Here is a 22,614-nt window from a genome sequence, read left to right on the forward strand (position 1 = left end):
TTCCGACGGCGCCGAAAAGGGCAAGGAAGGCGCCAAGAGGCATGATTTGCGTCGCCTTTATCAGGAAAATCTTTTGCTGATAAGGGGGGTATTTTCAAGCATTCTTTAGCAAAACGTTGGGGAGCATTTCGGCTGGCGTACCCACAAATTTTCCCGCCATTTTTTTTCGGGGCTACCATGGTTGCCAGACCAGGAATGCCCTCCCCGCTAAAACAGCGGCTGCAGGTGGTCGCCAGTTTATGTTCTTTTTTTTTCGCTTCGTCCCTAGGGGAGGTACTACAAACGTATGGGGCCCGTAAAGGCCGCGGGAAATTGCGGGAAAATTGGGTGAGATTGCGGGAAAACCCAGGCCAGAGCCCGAGCCGCGGAGCGAGCGAGCAGGGGTTTGCAACCACCAGAGCGGACTATTCGCGGCCTTTACGGGCCCCAATACGTTTGTAGTACCTCCCCTGGGGACAAAGCAAAAAAAAAAACGAACCCGGGCTAGAGCCAGAGCCCGCGGCGCGAGCGCGCAGTGGTTTGTGTACAAAATGCGTACGTCTCAACTCAGCCCGCATGTAGGCTTTGCCTCAACGGGCGCTTTCTAACCATTCCGACGGCGCCGAAAAGGGCAAGGAAGGCACCAAGAGGCACGATTTGCGTCGCCGTTATCAGGAAAATCTTTTGCTGATAAGGGGGGTATTTTCAAGCATTCTTTAGCGAAACTTTTCACTCGAAGGTGTAACCGTGGTGTAACATTAGGCTGCGCGAAAAGGTGTAAACTTTGACTCCCTTGAGGGTGTACGTGCTGACTCTCTTTTGCAGGGCTATACCTACACCCTTTGAGGGAAAAAAGTTTCGCTAAAGAACGCCCCCTTATCAGCAAAAGATTTTCCTGATAACGGCGACGCAAATCGTGCCTCTTAGCGCCTTTTGATACCTTCAGAATGGTTAGACAGCGCCCGTTCAGGCCAGATTTTCGGGACGCTCAAAATATTTCTTTTGCGGGGCTACCATGGTTGCCAGACCAGGAATGCCCTCCCCGCTAAAAGAGCGGCTGCAGGTGGTCGCCAGTTTATGTTCACATATTTATGTTCGCTCTGGTTAGTTTTCCTACCATTTTTTTTTTTGCGGGGCTACCATGGGTGCCAGACCAGGAATGCCCTCCCCGCTAAAAGAGCGGCTGCAGGTGGTCGCCAGTTTATGTTAACATATTTATGTTCGCTCTGGTTAGTTTTCCCGCCATTTTTTTTTTGCGGGGCTACCATGGTTGCCAGACCAGGAATGCCCTCCCCGCTAAAAGAGCGGCTGCAGATGGTCGCCAGTTTATGTTCACATATTTATGTTCGCTCTGCTTGTTTTCCCGCCTTTTTTTTTGCGGGGCTACCATGGTTGCCAGACCAGGAATGCCCTCCCCGCTAAAAGAGCGGCTGCCGGTGGTCGCCAGTTTATGTTCACTCTTGTTAGTTTTCCCGCCGTTTTTTGCGGTGCTACCATGGTTTCCAGACCAGTAATGCCCTCCCCGCTAAAAGAGCGGCTGCAGGTGGTCGCCAGTTTATGTTCGCATATTTATGTTCGCTCTGGCTTGGGCCCGGGTGCGGATCTGTCAGTCCGCTCTGGTTGCAAACCCTTGCTCGCTCGCGCCGTGGCTGCTCGCTCCCACCACGGCTCTGGCCCGGGTTCGTTCTTTTTTTTCGCTTCGTCTCTAGGGTAGGTACTACAAACGTATGGGGCCCGTAAAGGCCGCGAGAAAAGACCGTAAAGGCCGCGGGAGATTGCGGGAAAACCCAGGCCAGAGCCTGAGCGAGCGAGCAGGGGTTTGCAACCAGAGCGGACTATCCGCGGCCTTTACGGGCCCCAATAAGTTTGTAGTACCTCCCCTAGGGACGAAGCGAAAAAAAAAGTACGGAAACGTAGTTTCCCATCCAAATTCCCTTATATATTCATATTTTTACTTTTTTCTTTTCAATTCTGTACATGCACGCCACTGTGCTCAAGCTGGCGTAGCCAGCGAGCTCAGGAGCCTTGATAGAGGCAGCAAATATTTAGAAAACTCTTTTATTTTCGCAATTGAAGCAAGGAGTATGAGCGACATGGCGAGATGCTACGACGTCATGTTTTGGCGGCGTGAAGGATTGCAAGCTTGTACAGAACACGGGCAGGCTTGGACGCGCTTCGGGTTTGGAGCTTCAAAGAGGCGTCCTGACTTGTCGAACAAGGCCAGCGCGCTGAAGCCAAGTGAATGCAACATCTGAAAAAAAAGAATAACAAGAAGAAAAAGCCAAAGTTACACAAATGCAGCAGTCAGGAACGGAAGCAGCTAAGGGCTGGCGACCCGGTTTATTACAGCTCCATAGTAGGGAAGGGAGCAGGCCTATAAGCATCCTTAGGCACCACAGATTACATGAAATTAGTTTTATAGACTTTCAGTCATGCTTCTACGAGGTCGCAGCTTTCATTCCCGGCCGCGGCGGCCGCTTTCCTGATGGAGGCGAAAAGCAAAAATTTCCCCGCATTTCCCCGAGGGGAAGAATGTGAAAGTGCGAATGCAGGAGTTGAATTTGTGCGGTTCGGTAATGTTCGCGAAAGAGAGATCACACACACACACACAACTACAAAGAAAGAAAGATGCATTTATTCACAGACACCTATTTGTGTTGTCGTTGTACTTGATTGCTAGAGCGGATCTCAGCTTTGAAATTTCGTGTCAGTACTCTTTTAAGCGGGTGCATTAGCCCTTCTCACGCCCGATTCTTGGCCAATCGCCCTAAGTGGGTATGTGCTGAAGAAATTAGGAACTCTTCTTGGCCAATCGCCCTAAGTGGGTATGTGGTGCGGACGGACGGACGGCGGTGGACGCGTGCTTCAGATTACTTGGCCAATCGCCCTAAGTGGGTATGTGCTAAAGAAATTAGGAACTCTTCTTGGACAATCGCCCTAAGTGGGTATGTGGTGCGGACGGACGGACGGCGGTGGACGCGTGATTCAGGGTCGCTTAAGAAGTGCATTCGCACTTAAAACACCAGTGTGTACGAGATTTCGGCGCACGTTAAAAAAATGGCAGCATCTCAACTTCGTGGATAATGGCGAGGGTGCGGAGTACGGGGACCGTGACATCCAAGTTGCACTACGAGTGAAATCTGATTTGCGCACCGACCGTCATTCGATTTTAGTCACTTCGCCTCCGCTTGCCGCGGTTTCGTATTCGGGGAAGCTCGTTGTCTTCGTAGACGTTAGCAGCAGCGTGACGCGTCTTACGTTCGTTTCCGTCCATGGCGGGAAGAGGGTATGGGATTTTCAGAACCCGCTTACATACGCGGTGCACCGCGGCGCCATCTCGTGTTTCCGCGTAGCGCCATTTAGCGTAGTTCGATGCAGTCACTGTGTATTACAACTTGATCACAACCTGAATACACCGGTGCTATTGCGCGTTTTCTCGTTGCTAGATTATGTTAGTTCCTGTTGTCGAGTGTTTTGGAGTGCTCTTGTACCCTTTTAGATAGTTTCCGCACAGATTTTCGCTTAATGATGGTGTGCGCACGGATTGACGCGGACGGACATTGGGAGGTCCTAAGGTACTCCGCACCCTTACAGGCGAGGGAGTCAGCCGTTTAGCTCTCGGGTGCTAACTCACAGTCGTAGCCCAATGGGTAAGACGACTGACACTTCCTCTGTCTGGTCTACCAAACACAGGCTCGAATCCTGCCGGTGCCTGTGTGATTTTTTGCGATTTTAAATGCTATGCGCACGGATGCGGACGGACATTGTGAGGTCCTAAGATGCTCCGCACCTAAAAAACGCGCCTCGTCGCCTGCGTTGCGTCGGCAAGATAAGCGATACAATCAATCAAGCTTTACAGCACAGGGTATACAGAGCAACACTTCGCCTTCCAGCCAACCCCTCTACAATACGCTTACTCTCAACTGGCACCGTTAACACGATCCCCCAGCCCCTCGAAGACCACCGCCTTAGCCAACTTGCTTGTCTATCTACAACCCCCTAAGGTTCGTTCCCCCTGCATTAACTGAACCTCATTGCTCCACTTGACAAGGCCACTGAATTCTCATATGGATGACTTTTGAAATGCACGCTGGCTTTCTCTCATGCTACCTTTTACGGCCCTTACAAATTTCTTATGCCATTCGGTAAGTTGGCTTTCCGAATACGGGGTTGGTGAGCCTCACTACGTTGGAACTGGAGCGCACCAAAGGAGCATCGTACCTATGCGTCTCCTGGACAACGTCGAGAAGGCAGAGAGGGGGCCAGCTGGCAGGCACCTCTGCAGCATTCCAGGAGGCTGTTGATGCGGCGACCAAGCGCCCAGCCTCGCGTGCAGGGCCTTCGGATATCGTAGTCCATGTCTGACGCCCACGATGGAGAGCCTGCGTGTGCATGGTAACCACAGAGAGGTGTTTTACGTAAGCTTTGCCATTGCCGCAACAGTGCCGCAAATGGCTATGAACCAGGCCATCTGGTCCACATCGCGTGCATCTCACAGGGAGTGAACAGCTGCTACTCACACCAATGAGCCCTCTCCATTACCAGGCATGTACTGGCTACAAGCACTACCTTGTGGGCCGAGCAGTGAAAAGCCCTCGCATAGCGCGATCCGACACGTCCGCACACGGGGCTCCCCAGGCGCAGAACCTTTGCCCGAAACAGGCAGCAGGCACGCCCAGCTCCAAGCCCTCCAGGCGGCCCTGCGACATGTATATATAGAGCGACTTCAGGTGAACCACGGTGTACCCGACTGTGACCAGCCCACGTCCCCGGGACCACCGCCATACCTCGACTCCGAAGGTAACCCAAGAGAAAATGTAACTGGTCCCAGGTGGTGTATGGTTGAATTCCCATTTGGGCCCAGCTGGTCCTTGCTGGTCCCAACTGGTACCACCTAGCTCCAGCTGGGAATTTAACAATAAAACAGTGGTACCAACTACTATTTTCTCTTGGGAAGGTCACAGTTCGGCAGCAAGAATGAGATTTTTTCATTTAGTTGTTCTTGCCCCAAATGCAAAAGAAAATTTTTGGCATATAAGCATTCTACGCCCGTACAGCAGCTTCCAGTGTAAGGCCAATGGAGCTCATTCTGTGCAGTCTGCATCGAATTTATGCACTTACGTTATAACATAATTTACGTTACTTTAGTATCTCGTTTTCTTTTTAAGATAAGGCCTGCACTACAAATATATGTGTAGCGCAGGTACTTTGTTAAAAAAACAACATGCTATGAATCATGCATACAAGAAGCGTTATATCGCTAGCAATAATTTCAGCAAATACCAACCCTAAACACACAGATATAAGCACAAGAACAGCGCTGTTAATGGCGAAAATTACATGAACATGGCAGGATTACCCCTCACGCAAAGCGGAATAATTCAGCCATCGGTATTTGTCAAGCCATGCCAGTTGTGATTTCTGTTTCTTCTATCAGAGCTATGAGCGAACATGAGAAGCTGGTCGACATTTCAGTACAGCCCAAATGTCGAGTCCCGGGCGGTGGTCGCTGATCTATCTTCTCTTCCCCATTACCCCTTCCTTTTCCTGCCCCAACCACCTTTGTACCACTACCTCAACCCATATTTCTACCACCTCCCGTTCCCTTTCTCTCCCTGCGATACATATGTGGTGCAGGCTGGGAACCTCTTTCCCTCTCACAGTCACCTCACCTCACCTCACCCTTTAGGGTGCTTGGATTCTGTCGCCGCAGGAGCACCCTTTGTGAAGCACCCCAGAAGACGGGTGCCTTATAACACCCTTTTAGGCCTAAAAGTATCCTAGGTTGCTACTTAGCACCCCAATCTGTAGGAGCATCTTCTGCAAAAGCACCCACCTAAAGGGGTACAAAAAGGGTGCGTCGTCCTCGGTTCACAAATGGTGCAGCAGGTGTGAGACCACATATTGCACAATATGACACACGATTATGGTATGAAACATTCGTGCTTTCAAATCTCGGTTCTGTGAGACATTCCATTGAAGCTCAACGTCAGCTGATAATTTCCTTGAACTTGTGTCACCGATTGTTAAAACATCAATTTAAAGAGTCAGGAGCCACATTTCAGTACAGAGTTATAACTTTAGAGGTAGTTGATTATTCAAAACTTCGTAAAAAACCAATTATATGTCCACTTTGCCGAACTGCAGTACACATCCTTCGAGCTTCACTGCACAGCATAACCATGCTATGCAGTTAAAGCAATTAGGTGAGCAACACTTCAACCACACAAAACTTCCTTGAACCTTGAAACCCTTGGCTTCTCAGTATTGCATCAAACTTCCAATCACGGTAGCTACCTGCAATGTTTAGTGCCTTATTCTTGAGTTGAGCAGGAAAGTTCAATATGAAGGAAGACCAAATGCAAAATGTATAGTTTCCTCCGTACTGCGGCTCGTAATATAGTTCCCTCCATACTGCGGCTCATAATCTACTCATAAAAGTTGGGTACCCAAGCCATTTATTTTCTTTTGCATTATTCTTTTTGCGTTACGAAAAAATATCCATATGGTACAGCACTTGCAAGGTTTGGTGGTATATCGAGTTTTATAAGCATACTAGTTCCCTGGTGAAGCCCATGGTTGAAATGTAATGTCATTGTTCCTAAAACATTATTTTATCATGAGGCTAGCTTGTACATGGTGGCTTGCATTATGTCCCTGCCGGTGGATGTGGGGTCATTTGTCACTGTTGCAAATGAAAAGCTAACAGCCAGAACCCATTAGCTTTGGCTAGTATTTGGCAAGCATTCTACGTCTATAGACTTTTTTTAGAGTTGAATAGAACTGAAATCAGCAAAAGATTCTCTACAAAACATTCAGTCTATCCGCAGCTTTAGGGTTTGCTTATTTCCATATTTGGGTTTCTTCTGCCTTTCTTAATAACATTTTTCTTTTGATAAGAAGGTGCATAACCAAAAGCAAAAAGCTTTTCTGTAAACCTTTGGTAGCTATGCAATTGTTACAAAATATTTTACTCTAAATATGGCAGCTTAAACTCGGAATATTTGCGTTTAAAAAATTAAAATAAATTGAAATTCATAATAAATTTGTAGCTGTTTTCACGCAAAACTGCACATGGGATATGAAGTGCACCGCAGGGAGGGCTCTGGATTAGCTTTAGCAAATTTGGGACATTCAAGGTGCACTGAAATCTCTACACATGCGCTTTTTGACTTTCTGTATCCACCAGGAAAATGGCTGCCAATTTAGACAGCGATTCTTAATAGTAGTTGACGTGCATTTCAAAATAATCTCAAACATTATAGCCACAAAATTAATTTTTACAAGTTGTAGACATTGCACATTACACCAGGCATTGGACTACACCGTCAAGAGCTTTGACATCTACAATGACCTCTACAAAGCAAGCTTATATTTTATGCCATATGTTTCATACCATAATTACTGTGTGTCCAGAGCTCACGTGTGAAGTGTGGATACTGCTGCTTCAGCAAGAACCGAGGATGAGCACACTTCCTGGTTGTGAAAAAAAATAACAGAGGAAATGCATTAAGCAGGATTCTGAAACAGGGTTGAAAGAAACAAGAATGAACAAGAAGTTCTTTCAAAACATGTAAAGAAATGCAAACAAATATTTATTTCAACTTCATTTCTACAAAAGGCCACCTCATGAAGACTGGTGATGGGGTATTGGCTCAAAAAAAAAAGCAGAGAGCACTTGTATAAATGCTACAGGGAGCCTTCGCAGCCAAAAATTGTTTGAGCACCTGAACTAATCACTATTCAACAAACTCATAAAAAATATTTGAATGCATAAAAAACCAGTGGTAAACACAGGAAACAGTTAAAAGAAAATGACGGCACAAGTTTGTCCCGTCGTTCTCTTCTGTGTCCTGGGTTTTCCTTTGGTTTTTCATCCATTCAAACATGAACCAGCTAGCCCAGTCCAACGCCTTGGTATCATAAAAATATGGATAGTCAATCCTTACAGAAAGTTGAAAAAAAAAGGAAGTATAAAGTAGGTGACAAAATTAAAACGAAAGCAAATTGGTTGGCTTTTAATTTCAAAGGATAATAGAAAAAATAATGGCATGAATGAAAGTGAGCAGCACGCGAAGTACCATGTTGCTAGCCCGACATTCCACTTTGAAGCAAAATGTCCGCTTTCAACACTACATAGGCCAAACATGCAATGAGGCATTGCTTTAGGCACACAAAACATACCATAATCGTTAAAAAAGCTACGAATTAGTTAAAAAACCTGACGACAACAAATTGGAATTGGAGACTAGATACAGTTTCAGAAATACAGCGACATCATATAAAAATATATGGTTCCCATACAAAGATTGATCATAACAAAAATTCAGGACTACATTTATCAGACTGGCATCAATGTGCAAAGCAGTTTAATGAAGGAAGATGGTCTTCACTTGAAAGTTCATATTGAAAGCTCATGTGCTTCCCTGCAAGTTGGGTGTGTAAACCCACTGACACCTTAACCAACCCGCCTGAATCATCACTTTATAGACATTGAGGAATTTTACGAATGGGATTATTGTAGCAAGCTGTCTAGTTTATTTCCCTTTTTTTCTTGGCATTTCGTGTTTAATTCGAAATTTGGTGCCTAGATAGCTTTTACTATGGTCATGCACTGGTGACAAGGAATATTCGATTTTACTTCTAAAAAAATTTCAGTTTTGTTTTCTTGCTCACCAGCCAACGATCTAAAATATCAGAGGCGCTTAAAACGGATGTTGGCATTTCCTTCCTGCACTGTAGTGCAAATAATCCTGACGTTTACCATAATTTGTTCACAAATCGTAATATTTGAAAAGTATTCAGCCGAATGAAAATGTCATTTTAGAAGCATGCGCAATCAACAAGGCCTCAATGACTCTCACGACGTGGTCCACTTGTTTCTGTCACAAATAACCTGATTGCAGACACATTCCACCGAAGACGAAGGTAACATGCCCTCTTGGGCGATAAATATTTAAAAAGCCTTACGAGTAATTTAGCTGCTGAGCACGTGACATTGTGGCATTAAAACAATAGATCCCTCTGCGGCATCTTTCACTTGGAGGAGCGCTTGATCACAAACTTTGAGAAGCTGGAAAATGCTCCATGAGCCGCTCCAGCCAGCAGAAACGATGCAGGACACAAGTTCGTAGGCGGACCATTGGCAACCTTGGCATCCATTGGCATCCATTGGCGTAGGCGGACCATTGGCATTAACAAGCAGCTGAATTGTTAGCAGGGTTACCTCAATTTCGCTTTTCCAGGAATTAACACAATATAGGTAATCTGCACACAACTACAATCAAACTACTATTTTCACCTACTTCACTGCTAACATCAGCGTTTGACTGCTCAAGCACTAATACAGGTTAGACATGTGAGCAATCTGCTAAACTTATCCGCACCAACGGAACAATCAGGCATCAGAAAATGGCAAGGAAGGAGGTGTCACCTTTAAATGGCACTTTTTTCGTTCAAAACATGTAAATGGGACAGAAAGACTCATAACGTAAACTATGCTTTATATTTAACCTCATCTGCTATGGTTTTCAGGCAATGCTTACAACTCACTTCAGTACCTTCAGTTGGTGGAGGGCTTTGAATACTCATTGCGGGCAAGTGGGTTGAGTTCAAGCTCTCCTATCTTGCCCGAAAATGCTGGATTCCACCATTGCGAAATTAACGTGACTCGAGTGTGGTGGACGCAAGAAAGAATAAGGACACGCCCAATCAGGAGAACATGGGGCATGCACGTTGGCTGCTTAAAAAAAGGTGCAATGTACTGCTGAGTAGACTCAATGCTTGCTCGTATCTTGCAGCAACATCGGCCTTGGCCGGTGTGTTTGAGTGGTTTCCCTCTCAGCTGGTCAGCTGAACATCTACAGTACTTTCAAGAAAAGTCCCAAGCCTTGTAATCAGCACGTTCCAGTGAAGGATAATGCAGATGATACTTCACACTTCCAAATTTATTTCTTTGTAGAAGGATGTTCCCTTATGGGTGGTCCTGCACTAGCGTTTGTAAATGGCAGCCTTCAGAACCCTAATCCGGCCTCGTTAGATGGCACAGCCAGTTACATAACTAACTGGGAAAGTGGACTGCAAGCACTGTCAATTCACATGATAAACATCCGAAAAAAGGCTGAACAAAACAAAACATGTGGTCGGGCTTCATCCAAGACGAAAGTACAAAGGTACCGACATTTTTGAGCCAACACCTAAGAAATATGGCTTCAACGTAAACATGACTAACACCAGGAAGTTCGGATACATGGTGATTAACTGCTAAACCCAAATTATGATTTTGGGCAAAATTTTGAGTTTTCTGAAATCAACAATCAAGGTTGCCATTTAGTGGCTACATGTTAGGTTATGCATGAAACACCAATAATTAGTATAGGGGAGAGTACTTGTACATTTAGATAATACAACATTATTCAACTATAATAGCACACTGTGCTAATAAAACTGTCTGAAAACTTGCGTTTTGTCGGACACACACTGTTGAGAATGCTTGTGGCTCTTTTCCGGTTGAATGGAGGGACGTGATGTGTTCAGGCCATCTAGAGGACTAAAACAGTATGGCACATGATTACCACACATGAAAGAACGGAAATGATTGGGTGCACGATTGTTACAACTCGGGCAACACAGCATTGAGCTAAAATCAATGCCCGCATACAGCGGCACCGTACACGAGGTGGCTCGCCGCTAACCCAACGAAGCTTGCGAGGCGCGCAAATTCGCTCGCAAAGGATTCTCTCTCGCCATTGTCAACGCGGCACAAATGACAGCGGTGATTAACGAAGCCGTAAACGCTGGCAGTGCAGTGTAGAGGAGTATATAGTTATTAGGAGAAGTAAACTGCATTTGAGAAGAATGAAAATTTTTCGCTCAAGTGAGGACATTAGGGTGAAGCTTGAGAAGTAGTCTGTGGTGTGCAATATGATTGAATGCTTTAGAAAAATTGAGAAAAACTACCGCAATTTGTAAGCCTGCGTCAATAGATCAATGTAGATCGTGAACAAATCCTGAAAGTTGCGTTTCGCAAGTAACCCTTGTAAAAACCACGGTGATATTCGAATGTGATATTGTGATTTTATAAATAATTAACGACCTGAGAGTGGATGAAATGCTCCCCGACCTTGCATATGGTACTTGTTAGGGAAATTTAATGGTGAAGTACCGTCTCCTGATTTTAAGATTGGTGCTACTTCGACTTATCTTCCAATCATTGAGAATAGTGCCCGTCATGAGAGACTGCGAAAAAAGCGCTGTGGGAATTCTACAGACTGTGAGATCTACTTTTCTGTATAGTATGATTAATACCAGTATGACCTGAAGTAGATAAAATTGTTAGCTTACTTAAAATGGAAAGTAGTTCCACACCAGTTTGTATTGCAAGTTCAAAACCATATCGAAAGATCCTAAATGTATGCTTGGCTTGATTACATACGAATACTTGCTTCAAAGTCAGTTCAATTTCTCTTCTTGCCCTTTAGTCAACGGCCCCAGATTCTCTTCAATACCTCTGCTAAGCAATGACACGCTCCAAACGCACAGCACTGCTTTATGAAAATGTTTCAAATAATCAGAGGCCACAGCACTGCTAACAGGTATACGTCATGGCAGGTTCCACAATATGCAATAACTAACCTGAAAGTACATAATCGGTGGGTGCACCGATATGGCAGCAGTGCCTGGACCGATGTGTCGAGCAAATGCGCTGGCTTCTGAACGGGTGGTCTAAGCGGCCAGATGATGGATGAAGGAATGACCATTCCTGGCGGCAAAGCGTACGGAGCACCAACGAAAGGCCAGGCAGTACTTGGGTACAGCAGGTGCAGTGTCGGTTGGCCAAGAGAGGCCCTGGAAAAGCCTTTGAAACTGGACTGGAAGGCAGCCGACCCACTACAGCCAGCAGCAGCACCTGCAGGTGCATAATCTGTGAGTGTGCTGACACTTGTTGAAATACAAGAGCACACACAAAGCACGAATGCTTACATCAAGTAGATTTTTAATCGTTTAAAGACAGTAACCTCCAAGGCACTTATAAGAACATTCCCTGAACACCCCAAGTGAAATTTAGGTCACAGTAAGAATGTATTTATTTGACCTGCAGGTACTGTGAGTGAGGTATGCATGATATATGCAAAGCTCACTGCTGAGCTAATTTGCATGGAACGCATGCTAGCAGCTCATCTGTATCCCTTGCTTTCAATCGGAACTGGTGTGTGATAGTTGTGACTCCTCCATATCAATGTCTGACTTGTATCTGCACGTGCAATTCTCCAATATAAATCGAGTTGAGTGAGTGCCTACAGCTTTCTTGTTAGTATCTGTATGGCCTGCGGTTTTGCGAAAATTCGCTCAATTTTCTCAATTCGCTCAATTTTCTGCACTAATTTAAACAATACATATGCCTCTGATGTCAAGCCCCAGACTTCCCGAGAGCTACTCTGACGGAATCGGCAGGCGCCTCGTAGGCGTTGTGAAATCGTCCCCACTACCCCGAGACTATGCTAACGCCCTGCGAGGCCACATGCGCGCATTTCACCTCCAATTTGCACGTATGTGAATTCTATACCTCTATGAACTCTCAGACGGGCGTCGTCATATTCGTAACGGACTCGTGAAGCTTGGCAACGTCAGACGTCGTGAAATTGCCGTACTCGCTCGCTGGCGCGCGGCCCGAACTCTCTCACCATTTCCTGCCCTTGCATACTATTTTCTCCCCCTTGTACTTTGTAAATTCTCATCTGTTTAACGCGGCCCGAACTCTCTCACCGTTTCCAGCCCTTGCATACTATTTTCTCCACCTTGCACTTTGTAAATTCTCATCTGTTTTACAGCTCCTGCGTCCTCATCTCTTGCCTGCTTTTCTTCCAGCACAACTCCGCCAGCACCCTGTCGACGCGTACGCTGTCGGGACGCGTTGGCGAGCGAGTACGGCAATTTCCCGACGCTGTTGCCGAGCTTCACGAGAACGGCACGCATATCGCGGCCCGAAGACCGCGAGGCGTACGGTCGCAACGGCGGCAGCCGGTCTCGCGAGCGCAATAGCTCTGAAACGCACTGCACGGAATTCGGGTAGGGGGGGAGACTTCACAACACCTACGAGACGCCAGCCACGGAATAAAGTGTAAGCTTTTTCGCATGCACTTCCAGGGAACCTCCAGTTCATGTTATTTCTTGGTATACCGCGGGTATTCACGAAGGAGGACTAATCACAGCGTCGTGCCACTCACGCGAAATTGCGACTGCGATCTGCAGCCACAAAGGCACTGTTTGAGAGACACATAAACAAACGCCCCGGTGTTAAAGAGCCTTGCGTGATGTGAAATTATTAGCAGCCGTGTACTACAGCGCGAGCATCGCAGCCAAGGTCTAGCTTCAGCGTAAATTGATGCTGACTTCTGCGGAAACGGTGGACTGGGCGCCAAACAAGTATGCTAAATCACGCAGGCTCTCAGAGCAAATGAGATGGGGGTCTAGCGAACCACTGACCCATAAACACCAGAACTCGTTCCAACCAAATACAGAATAATAAAAAAATGCGTACTTACCCGAGCAAAAACGATGTTTCGAACGTACAATTCTCCTTCACTGTCGTCTTCATCTCACGGACACCAACACTAAAAAAGGAACAACAACAACAACAACAACGCTTTGTTCGGGTGCAATGTCATCCACTTTTGACGCGCAGTGTATTTTATGCGGCGATAATCGTTCTTCCGGGGTCCCCATGTTCAACACACGCGTAGGTTGGAAGGGTAGACATCACCCATAAAGCTTTTATAACTATGATTTAAGCTTGAAATAGATAAAACTGATCAAATCACGCCAGCAACCACTCGGCACAAAACGCCATGAAAAAACACCCAAAAAGTGAGAGATTGTTGCCAGACTTCAAATGCAGCACCTCTATGTTTGACGGAAATTGTGTTAGTGCTGTAATATTGGTAATTATCTTTCTGCTTTCAAAGTCTGAAATGTGTTTATAACTTAAATTTAAGGTTTTTAAACGCAAAAGTGAATACACACAAAGTAACTGACATATATACTGATATTGCAAAGAGGTTTGGACGTTTGTTTTGGTTTTGTTTTCACGGCGGGCTTCTCAAGAGAGAAAGTGCGAGAAAACGAGCTACTTTGGGTTTAGGAGGAGGGTGGTAAATGTTTGGCGTGATAGAAAGCAAGGAACATGCGCTTACCCTGGTCCTAAAAAAAGAGCTAATGAAACCCTCACCTAAAAAAAAAAAAGCGAGGTTCGACGAGGAATCGAACCATTGACCTACAAAACAGTATTCGCCCCGAGCGCGAACACAGTCGGCCCCTGGCGGCGGCGGGACGAACCGCTCCTAGTGTGGCACGGCCGGGCTGGAGGAGCGGCGGGCGCGCACTTTCATACGGCCTGCGCTTCGGGTATAGTTCCCACCTTTGACCGCCGCTGGTTCGTGTCGCTGCGGACCAACCCTCGCCGGTTGACCTACAGCACGCGCGGGGTAGGTAGAGCGGCGGCGCGCGCGCACTTGCCACAGCTCTAGCCCTGCCGTGGCTACACGCGATACCTGTCCGTGTAAATTTACATGTGCGTCATTAAAATAGGCGCCTCCTCCCCCCTTCTGAATTTTCGGTCTAATTGGGTCAAACAGCCTAACAATATCATTCGGAAGCGCCTAATCAAAAAATTGAAAGAAACATTTTAACTCGGGGCACATGAAGAAAAATATGCGAGGCCTTCATATCTTATCAGCGACTGTATTATATGAAAATGGTGAGACAGGCAAATAAACAAGGCACTTTCCGTGACTGAAATATCATTTCTTATTTTTTATTTTTCCTTTCGGATGATATCTTGGTTTGCACACGCACAGGGCACGACCAGTGACGCGAATGATTTCCCGTCGAGGGAGATAGGGTTATCGCTTAGCTAAACGTGATTCTGCTATTCACGCTCCGGTCGGGCTGAGCGGCCCGCCGGCAGCGAAGCGCACTGTCAAAAACACACAGCTGCTCGGCCAGAGGCGATGCGTCGACTAACAGAAAGGCGGGTTGGAAGGGCGGAGGGTTGGTTCGAAGCGCCCCCACTGTAAAGAATCTGCTGTATTGGTTCCTTCTTGGGTGCGCAGGCCGTATGAAAGAGGCAGCCGACGCTCTGGCCAAGGGTGCCCACCAGCCAGGTACCCCTGCCTCCCAGGACGTGACGGCGTTTGACGCCCCACGCCAAATCCTGGCCCGAATGGCCCTGACCAGACACCCAGACCCCCGAGTAGTTTCTGGCCAGGCCCCGCCCGTTCTGCCAGGGCGTCTCACCAGGGATGTCCGGAGCCTGCTGCTCCGGATGCGCCTCAACTGTTGTGAGGTGGCGGCCCTGCTGCACCACCAAGGACGACGCGCCTCCCCCGCCTGTGCCGACTGCCCCGAACCCGAGACGCTGGAGCACCTGCTCCTGTCCTGCCCCGAGCACGCAGCACACAGAGCAGTGCTGCAGGCTGCACTCCAGCGTCTCGGACAGCCCAGACACAACCTGCAGGACCTGCTGTTCCCGACGGGTCCTGCCAGCTCCCGTCGTGAAGTGTTCCGACACCTCCTGGCATTCCTCGAGGCCACTGGACTAACCCAGCGCCTGTAGCTGAGGCTCAACAAACACTCGCGCCGAACACTTGTGCCGCTGTCGCTTATGTAATGCCCCCCCCCCCCCTCTTTTCTCTCTCTCTTTTTTTTTTTTATATTCTCTCTTTCTCTCCCTTTTTCTCTGCTTCCTGTCTTTCTCTCTCACACCTTTTCTATTCCACCCCTAGCCTCCTCCCAAGTCTTTTATCCCCTCTTCCCCTCCCCACCGCACTGGGTTGAATGCAGGTGAGCTCCCTACTGAGCTCAATAATATCCCCAGTGCACTTTCCTTTCCTTTCTTCCATCCAATCACTTCTCTTCTCTCAAAGTGTGAGTGTGGATGGCGCTCTCGCGTCGTCTGCTTTTTCACGTTGCGTGCGGCGCAAGACGCGTGCTGCACACGACAAAACAACCAATATATGCGCTCGTTTGGCAGTAAGCAATGTAGTAACCTCTGCGTGCTCGTTTCCTCTAGAAAAGCAAGAATCAGCGGCCGTTGCGGGTTAATGCGCTGGTTAAATTCCACGAAACATCTTCGCTGTGGTCACCGCTTGAGTGTGAAACGTACGTTATAAACATTGCTTCCACACATTGCACTTTTCTTATTGTTGAGTGCAGTCGTCTGCCGTTTCGGGAATGTCGAAGGGTGCTTTTTGAAGGTGGCGTGGCGATTATTTAAAGGATAAAAGTTTAGTACGCGAAACGGGTAAGAAGCGACAAGACCTGTGCATACGCGTGAAATTTCCACACCCTTGTAAAATTGCGCTGTGTCCTTATAGAAAGAAGAAACAAACAAAAACATTTACACTGCACACGACCCGTGCGCTATCGCCCATACATTACCAGACACGTATTTTACACCCGCAAGCGTCTGTGTGATCGTGTCCTTCCCGTACCTTTTCTAAAATAAATACGATTTCTGGACAGTCGTTGGTTATACTCAGGAGGAGGAATAAACATTTATTCAACTGTATCGAGTTGCTAATTTTACGTATTATTTAAAATACGTTTCTATGGATGCGCAAGAGTATTTAGGGAGAATGTTTCGGTACAATTAAGCAGTTGTGAGTTTGCGTCAGTCATGTGGCATTTTGTGTGTCATTTTATATATATCATTTTCAAATCCGACATGAATCACCTTGTCCAGAAAAGTGTCTCACTCAGCATAACCAAATGCCTAATTTGGTCACGTCTTAACCTCTTAAGGTGGACCTAAGTTTAAAGAAAGAGAAGAAAACGCGTAATATATAATGCACGTTGTTGCCCACATGTGTGTGGGGTGTGTGCCATGACTCGCTGTTTTTTTTTTTAATTTGTTCCCACAATGCTTGCTTTCAATACAATTTTGAAAAAGGCGTCCCACAATTCCTGGACAACCTCGGACTAAAGGGGGGTTAATCATTTTGGAAAATACGTGTACTGCTTTTTCACCGCTACAGAACACGACGCCTAGTGTAGTTTCGATTGTAAATAATACTGATAACCATAGTTTGGCTTTTCGCGCGTGTTACATGCGTTCTCTTCTCGCTGCTCTTTCAACATTGGCAGGACCCCCCCCCCCTCCCCCTTCCCCCCCCAAAAAAATGAAATGCGCAGAATGTCATTTTTTAACTAATCCTCAAGAATTAAATGCCAAGACAAAGGCGATATTCAGTTTACAAAATAAAGTAGTTACCGGGAACCCGTTACGCTGATTTGCAACGAGAAAAAAAGGAAATGTTTTACTACATCTGCAACAGCGCAACTTCATTTATTGCCGCCTTTAGGGTTCGTAAGCGACCTTATACGCAAGAATGCAAACACATCTCGCTGTTGCAGGCACCTGTTAGATTTTAAAAGGAACGCAAATCGTCAACAGAGCAGCAGTCACAGAAAGTTTGTGCTCACTGTGAGGTCCCAGAAGCAATTGGTTTGCACACTGTAAGCCTGCTTGTCACTTTGCGAAAACCTAGCTAACATGAGATGTTGATTGTACTGCGTGCGAGCGTTGACAATTCAATTCGCAAGTTCACTTGCGACGAAAGCCGTAAATAAGTGATCCGAAACCGTTATTCATGAAACCTTCCTTCAGAGTCGCTAAAATTTCATTTAGAAGACCCGTTAGAGCTGTTACATTTATATCTCTGCGCTGATCAAAATTCAGTAATCTTATGTTGCCTTTTGAACACGCAAAAAATATAGTAAGTTCTTAAAAAGAATTTCGGGGCAGTTAAGTAGAGGTACCATTTCAGGGCATCCCACAAATGCAAGAATGCGTCATGCTACCAGTGAAAGCGACTGAGATTGCCGTTGTAAACTGAATTTCAAAGATCGAGGGTTCCTGATTTGTTTCTATTTATGCTTTTATTGAAGGCTCAAAGCCATAGTCTGGAAAGATCGAGCTTGCTACGAGCCACAGCGTACAAGTTCATTGTCACAATTACGGCCATTCTGAGATTCCCGATGAGTCGTCGCGTTTTTTGGCGTAATAATGAAAACTGACTGCCGCTTCCATGCTATACATTGAACGTTGAGTAACCGAACTACAGCATACCACTCTTGTTTGCACCTGTCTTGCGCACCATACGTCGAGAAAAAGGCACGAAGCGCGCCCACAGTGTGCATTCTTACGGGCCGCTCAGCGGAGCATCCACACTAGCAGCGCGACGCTGTCGCCACCTACATGTCGAGCTCGCGGCGAATACGGACTCGTTATCACTGAGCTATCTCGGCTTTTTTTTTTTTTTTAATTGAGCTATCTCGGCGGGAGGTGTGAGGTGCCTAAAACAACTCTTTACTTACGTAAGTTGTCAACGAATATTGTCGCTTGTCTAGTTTACGCTGAATTTTTGAAATTATGGCTGTCCTACGCTTGTTTTTCACGCACCGGTCTTGCCGAGGCCGCATTGCTAGCGCTGCAAGCGATTGAACCAAAGCTCCTTTATTTGACTCAAGAAAACCTATCGCAGTCAACCCGACCTTTTTCTGCGCAAGCCACGGTAGCCACGAATGAAATCGAATGTGCCGTTAGAATTATGGCGTTGATAACGCTTGTTTGTCCGGCACCGTCTTGCAGATAAGCAACGCCGCGCTAATACTACAGGCGATGTCACTCCTGGAATGTCAGGCGCATCAAACCCGTCGTGTAAAACGACTGCTAAAAGTGCGAAAACCTCTGAGTTTGTAACAAGTGGGGATTATTAGAAAGCGAACGAAGCATGCGGTGGCGGCGACGTTATAGGTACAGCAAACAGGTAGGCAGAACGGCAGCGACGAGCGAAAATGATTTTACACGACCGCCCCCGGCGGCCTGCGCAAAAAAGGTAGAACCCCTGCATACACGCCCTCGAAGAAAGCTGTACAGCCGATTAGGTTTGTTGTGGACGAAGAGAAACTGAGGCTGCAGCAACAAACGATTGTGCTTGCCGTGGTATGAGCCAAAGCACATCTTCACATCGTTATGTTATCGCCCGTCTGACTGTTACTTATTGAAGGGAAAAATCAGAACATAAACGTTGACGCCTAGCCTCTATGCCAGACATAGACGCTGCTGTTTAGGCCCTAAAAAGCACCTTCAGCACGTCTGTCGGTTCTGTCTGATGGCGCGCTCGCGCCGCTGATAACGAACAAGGCGTCTGTTGGCGTTCACTGATCGTGTTGGCGAGTCGGTAAACGCCATCACGGTTAAACTCCCTGTTGGAAGACTACGCTGTTGGGACGATAGAGTGCCGACAGAACTTCTTATTGGTCCCACAGGCGTGTTTTCAGCCCAACAAGAAAGTCTTGTTGGACTTTTTGTCCGGGGGGGGCAAGCGCTTAACGAAATTAGCCGTCTTTAGGTGGAAAAGTTGTTCTCAGATACTTCGATGCGAAGTGGAACACGACAGACATAACCGAAGACGTCCAGTCGCCAAATTAATATAACTGCGCTTGTTAACGGCATACCACAGATCACGGTCGACGGGCCACGGCAGACAGTGCGATTCGAAATGAAAGTGTTTCGGCTGCGCCGCCGGACGCCGTACTCACGGTTGGGGCCGTTGGCAGTGGGTGGCGTAAACGAATTAAAACGCGACTGGCAGATAATTGCCTCTGTTATTGAATATAGCAGTAACTCTAGGGTTTATTATTTATTGTGTGTGTTATAATACAGAAGCTTATATTTTTAAAGTTCACAAGCATAAAACGCGAACTGCCTAAGTTTTTTGGCGCTCGATTTGAACGACAAAAAAGCAGCAGAAAGCAGGATAATACTTTGCAATGACATTTAGTTGTTTTATGTGTAAGTAATCGTAGTATTACTTGGCGCCTGTTTATTTAGCGCCCCATTTCATGCTTCCCCCTCCCACCCCAACTTTTGTTTTCTTTTGATATGACTTGTTCTCCAGCGTTGTTTGTGCAGGAGAGACCGAGGTGGTCTGTTTCTTGCATATGTGCAAATTATTGACGGTCACTAACAATAATACTCTAATAAAATAGTGATTGCTAGTACGTTATAACCCCACTGAGCGAAGAGAATGACTGTTGTCAGAGGGGGGGAGTGGGCATGATTGCGCTGTTGGAACAGAAGAGGAACAGAGAGCGACGGAATTTTCAAATGGTCACAGTTCAAGGTTGTGCCTGTGGTCCGTGAAACGCTGTATACAAAAAGTGGAAAGGGGAGGGCTATTTTGTCGAAGTTCGTAATAAGCAAGGGCTCATTTTTTTTCCTGTTTAACGTCCATGCCGCTGCTGCATTATGTTGGATTTGGCGAAGAGAGATCCCATCGTAAGCGCCTTCATTTTCGGTTTTATACTGTTTCATTTATTTTTTATTTTCCATTCGTGCGACAAGATTTTGATCAACATAAAAAAACAATTCGACGCTTGTTTGTTTCTAATAAAATGTGAAACTCTCATTCAAACGCTCCGCAGATTCGCGTCAGCAGTGTTACCGCATAATAATACGGGAACAAATTCTTAGGTAAATTCGATTTCGTTGAGGACACCGATGCCATGCGTAAAAGTTTTATTTATAGGACTACAAGAGGCATTTTGTAGCCTTCCCTTCCCGCGCACCCAGACATCGAAACGAACCTTGTGATACACCCGAAGAAGTAGATCAGTGCAGTGGAATTTAAACATTGAGCACGTTTTGTGCAATTTACGAACAGCAATTTTAGAGCATTTCCCCTGGTCTATGTGGAGAGTTCATATTTAAACGTCTCAACGGGAGGTGAAAATAGTGCAATTAGCGGTTTAAACATTCAGCCTGTTTTTGTGCAATTTTGCATGCTTGTATGCACACACCGTTCTTTTAGGCACCCTAACGATAGGGTGCCGTGGTAACACCCCAATCACAACCTGACTACATGTGCTTTTGCGCGTTTTCTCGTTGCTAGATTATGTTAGTGCCTGTTGTCGAGTGTTTTGGAGTGCTCTTGTACCCTTTTAGATAGTTTCCGCACAGATTTTCGCCTAATGACGGTGTGCGCACGGATTGACGCGGACGGACATTGGGAGGTCCTAAGGTACTCCGCACCCTTACAGGCGAGGGAGTAAGCCGTTTAGCTCTCAGGTACTAACTCACGGTCGTAGCCCAATGGGTAAGACGACTGACACTTCATCTGTCTGGTCTACCAAACACAGGCTCGAATCCTGCCGGTGCCTGTGTGATTTTTTTGCGATTTTAAATGCTATGCGCACGGATGCGGACGGACATTGTGAGGTCCTAAGATGCTCCGCACCTAAAAAACGCGCCTCGTCGCCTGCGTTGCGTCGGAAAGATAAGCGATACAATCAATCAAGCTTTACAGCACAGGGTATACAGAGCAACACTTCGCCTTCCAGCCAACCCCTCTACAATACGCTCACTCTCAACTGGCACCGTTAACACGATCCCCCAGCCTATCGAAGACCACCGCCTTAGCCAACTTGCTTGTCTATCCACAGCCCCCTAAGGTTCATTCCCCCTGCATTAACTGAACCTGACTGCTCCACTTCGACAAGGCCACTGAATTCTCATATGGATGACTTTTGAAATGCACGCTGGCTTTCTCTCATGCTACCTTTTACGGCCCTTACGAAAGAATTTCTTATGTCATTCGGTAAGTTGGCTTTCCGAATACGGGGTTGGTGAGCCTCACTACGTTGAAACTGGAGCGCACCAAAGGAGCATCGTACCTATGCGCCTCCTGGACAACGTAGAGAAGGCAGAGAGGGGGCCAGCTGGCAGACACCTCTGCAGCATCCCAGGAGGGTGTTGATGCGGCGACCAAGCGCCCAGCCTCGCGTGCAGGGCCTTCGCATATCGCAGTCCAAGTCTGACGCCCACGATGGAGAGCCTGCGTGTGCATGGTAACCACAGAGAGGTGTTTTACGTAAGGTTTGCCATTGCCGCAACAGCGCCGCAAATGGCTATGAACCAGCCCATCTGGTCCACATCGCGTGCATCTCACAGGGAGTGAGCAGCTGTTGGCAAGGGCAGGGGGTACTCACACCAATGAGCCCTCTCCATTACCAGGCATGTACGGGCTACCAGCACTACCTTCTGGGCCGAGCAGTGAAAAGCCCTCGCCTAGCGCGATCCGACACGTCCGCACACGGGGCTCCCCAGGCACAGAACCTTTGCCCGAAACAGGCAGCAGGCACGCCCAGCTCCAAGCCCTCCAGGCGGCCCTGCGACATGTATATATAGAGCGACTTCAGGTGAACCACGGTGTACCCGACTGTGACCAGCCCACGTCCCCGGGACCATCGCCATACCTCGACTCCGAAGGTAACCCAAGAGAAAATGTAACTGGTCCCAGGTGGTGCATGGTTAAATTGCCATTTGGGCCCAGCTGGTCCTTGCTGGTCCCAACTGGTACCACCTAGTTCCAGCTGGGAATTTAACCATAAAACAGTGGTACCAAGTACTATTTTCTCTTGGGAAGGTCACAGTTCTGTAGCAAGAATGAGATTTTTTCATTTAGTTGTTCTTGTCCCAAATGCAAAAGAAAATTTTGGCATATAAGCATTCTACGCCCGTACAGCAGCTTCCAGTGTAAAGCCAATAATGGAGCTCATTCTGTGCCGTCTGTA

General features: G+C 47.0%; 1 protein-coding gene across 7 annotated transcripts; it reads right to left on the reverse strand.

The window, feature by feature from the left end:
• Window positions 1-2,021: 2,021 nt before the first annotated feature.
• Window positions 2,022-22,529, reverse strand: LOC144152221 (uncharacterized). 7 transcript variants are annotated; one of them, XM_077683452.1, is made up of 7 exons: window positions 13,524-13,832; window positions 11,614-11,887; window positions 7,376-10,528; window positions 4,767-4,883; window positions 4,549-4,679; window positions 4,201-4,361; window positions 2,022-2,230 (listed from the first exon to the last, which is right to left on the reverse strand). In XM_077683452.1, the coding sequence occupies exons 3-7, from the start codon at window positions 7,376-7,378 to the stop codon at window positions 2,169-2,171; spliced, it is 474 nt and encodes a 157-aa protein (XP_077539578.1). In that variant the 5' UTR covers window positions 7,379-10,528; window positions 11,614-11,887; window positions 13,524-13,832; the 3' UTR covers window positions 2,022-2,168. The 7 variants fall into 7 exon arrangements, with proteins under 7 accessions (XP_077539578.1, XP_077539575.1, XP_077539579.1 ...); XM_077683449.1 differs by lacking the exon at window positions 4,767-4,883 and having other exon boundaries at window positions 9,044-9,129; XM_077683453.1 differs by lacking the exon at window positions 4,767-4,883 and having other exon boundaries at window positions 9,044-10,528.
• Between the last annotated feature and the right edge of the window lie 85 nt (window positions 22,530-22,614).

This window comes from Haemaphysalis longicornis, unplaced genomic scaffold, assembly GCF_048455015.1.
Source record: "Haemaphysalis longicornis isolate Haplotype H1 unplaced genomic scaffold, Haemaphysalis longicornis Haplotype H1 scaffold_9, whole genome shotgun sequence".
NCBI classification, from domain to species: Eukaryota; Metazoa; Arthropoda; class Arachnida; order Ixodida; family Ixodidae; genus Haemaphysalis; species Haemaphysalis longicornis.

Excerpts from the sequence above, each read along its gene's own strand:
- LOC144152221 (XM_077683449.1), bottom strand. The coding sequence starts at position 11,738 with ATGGTCATTCCTTCATCCATCATCTGGCCGCTTAGACCACCCGTTCAG. Across the intron at positions 4,680-9,043 it reads GCATTTTCCAGCTTCTCAAA|GGCCGCCTGGAGGGCTTGGA; the intron begins GTTTGTGATCAA and ends TACATGTCGCAG. Across the intron at positions 4,362-4,548 it reads TTCACTGCTCGGCCCACAAG|GCTCTCCATCGTGGGCGTCA; the intron begins GTAGTGCTTGTA and ends ATGCACACGCAG.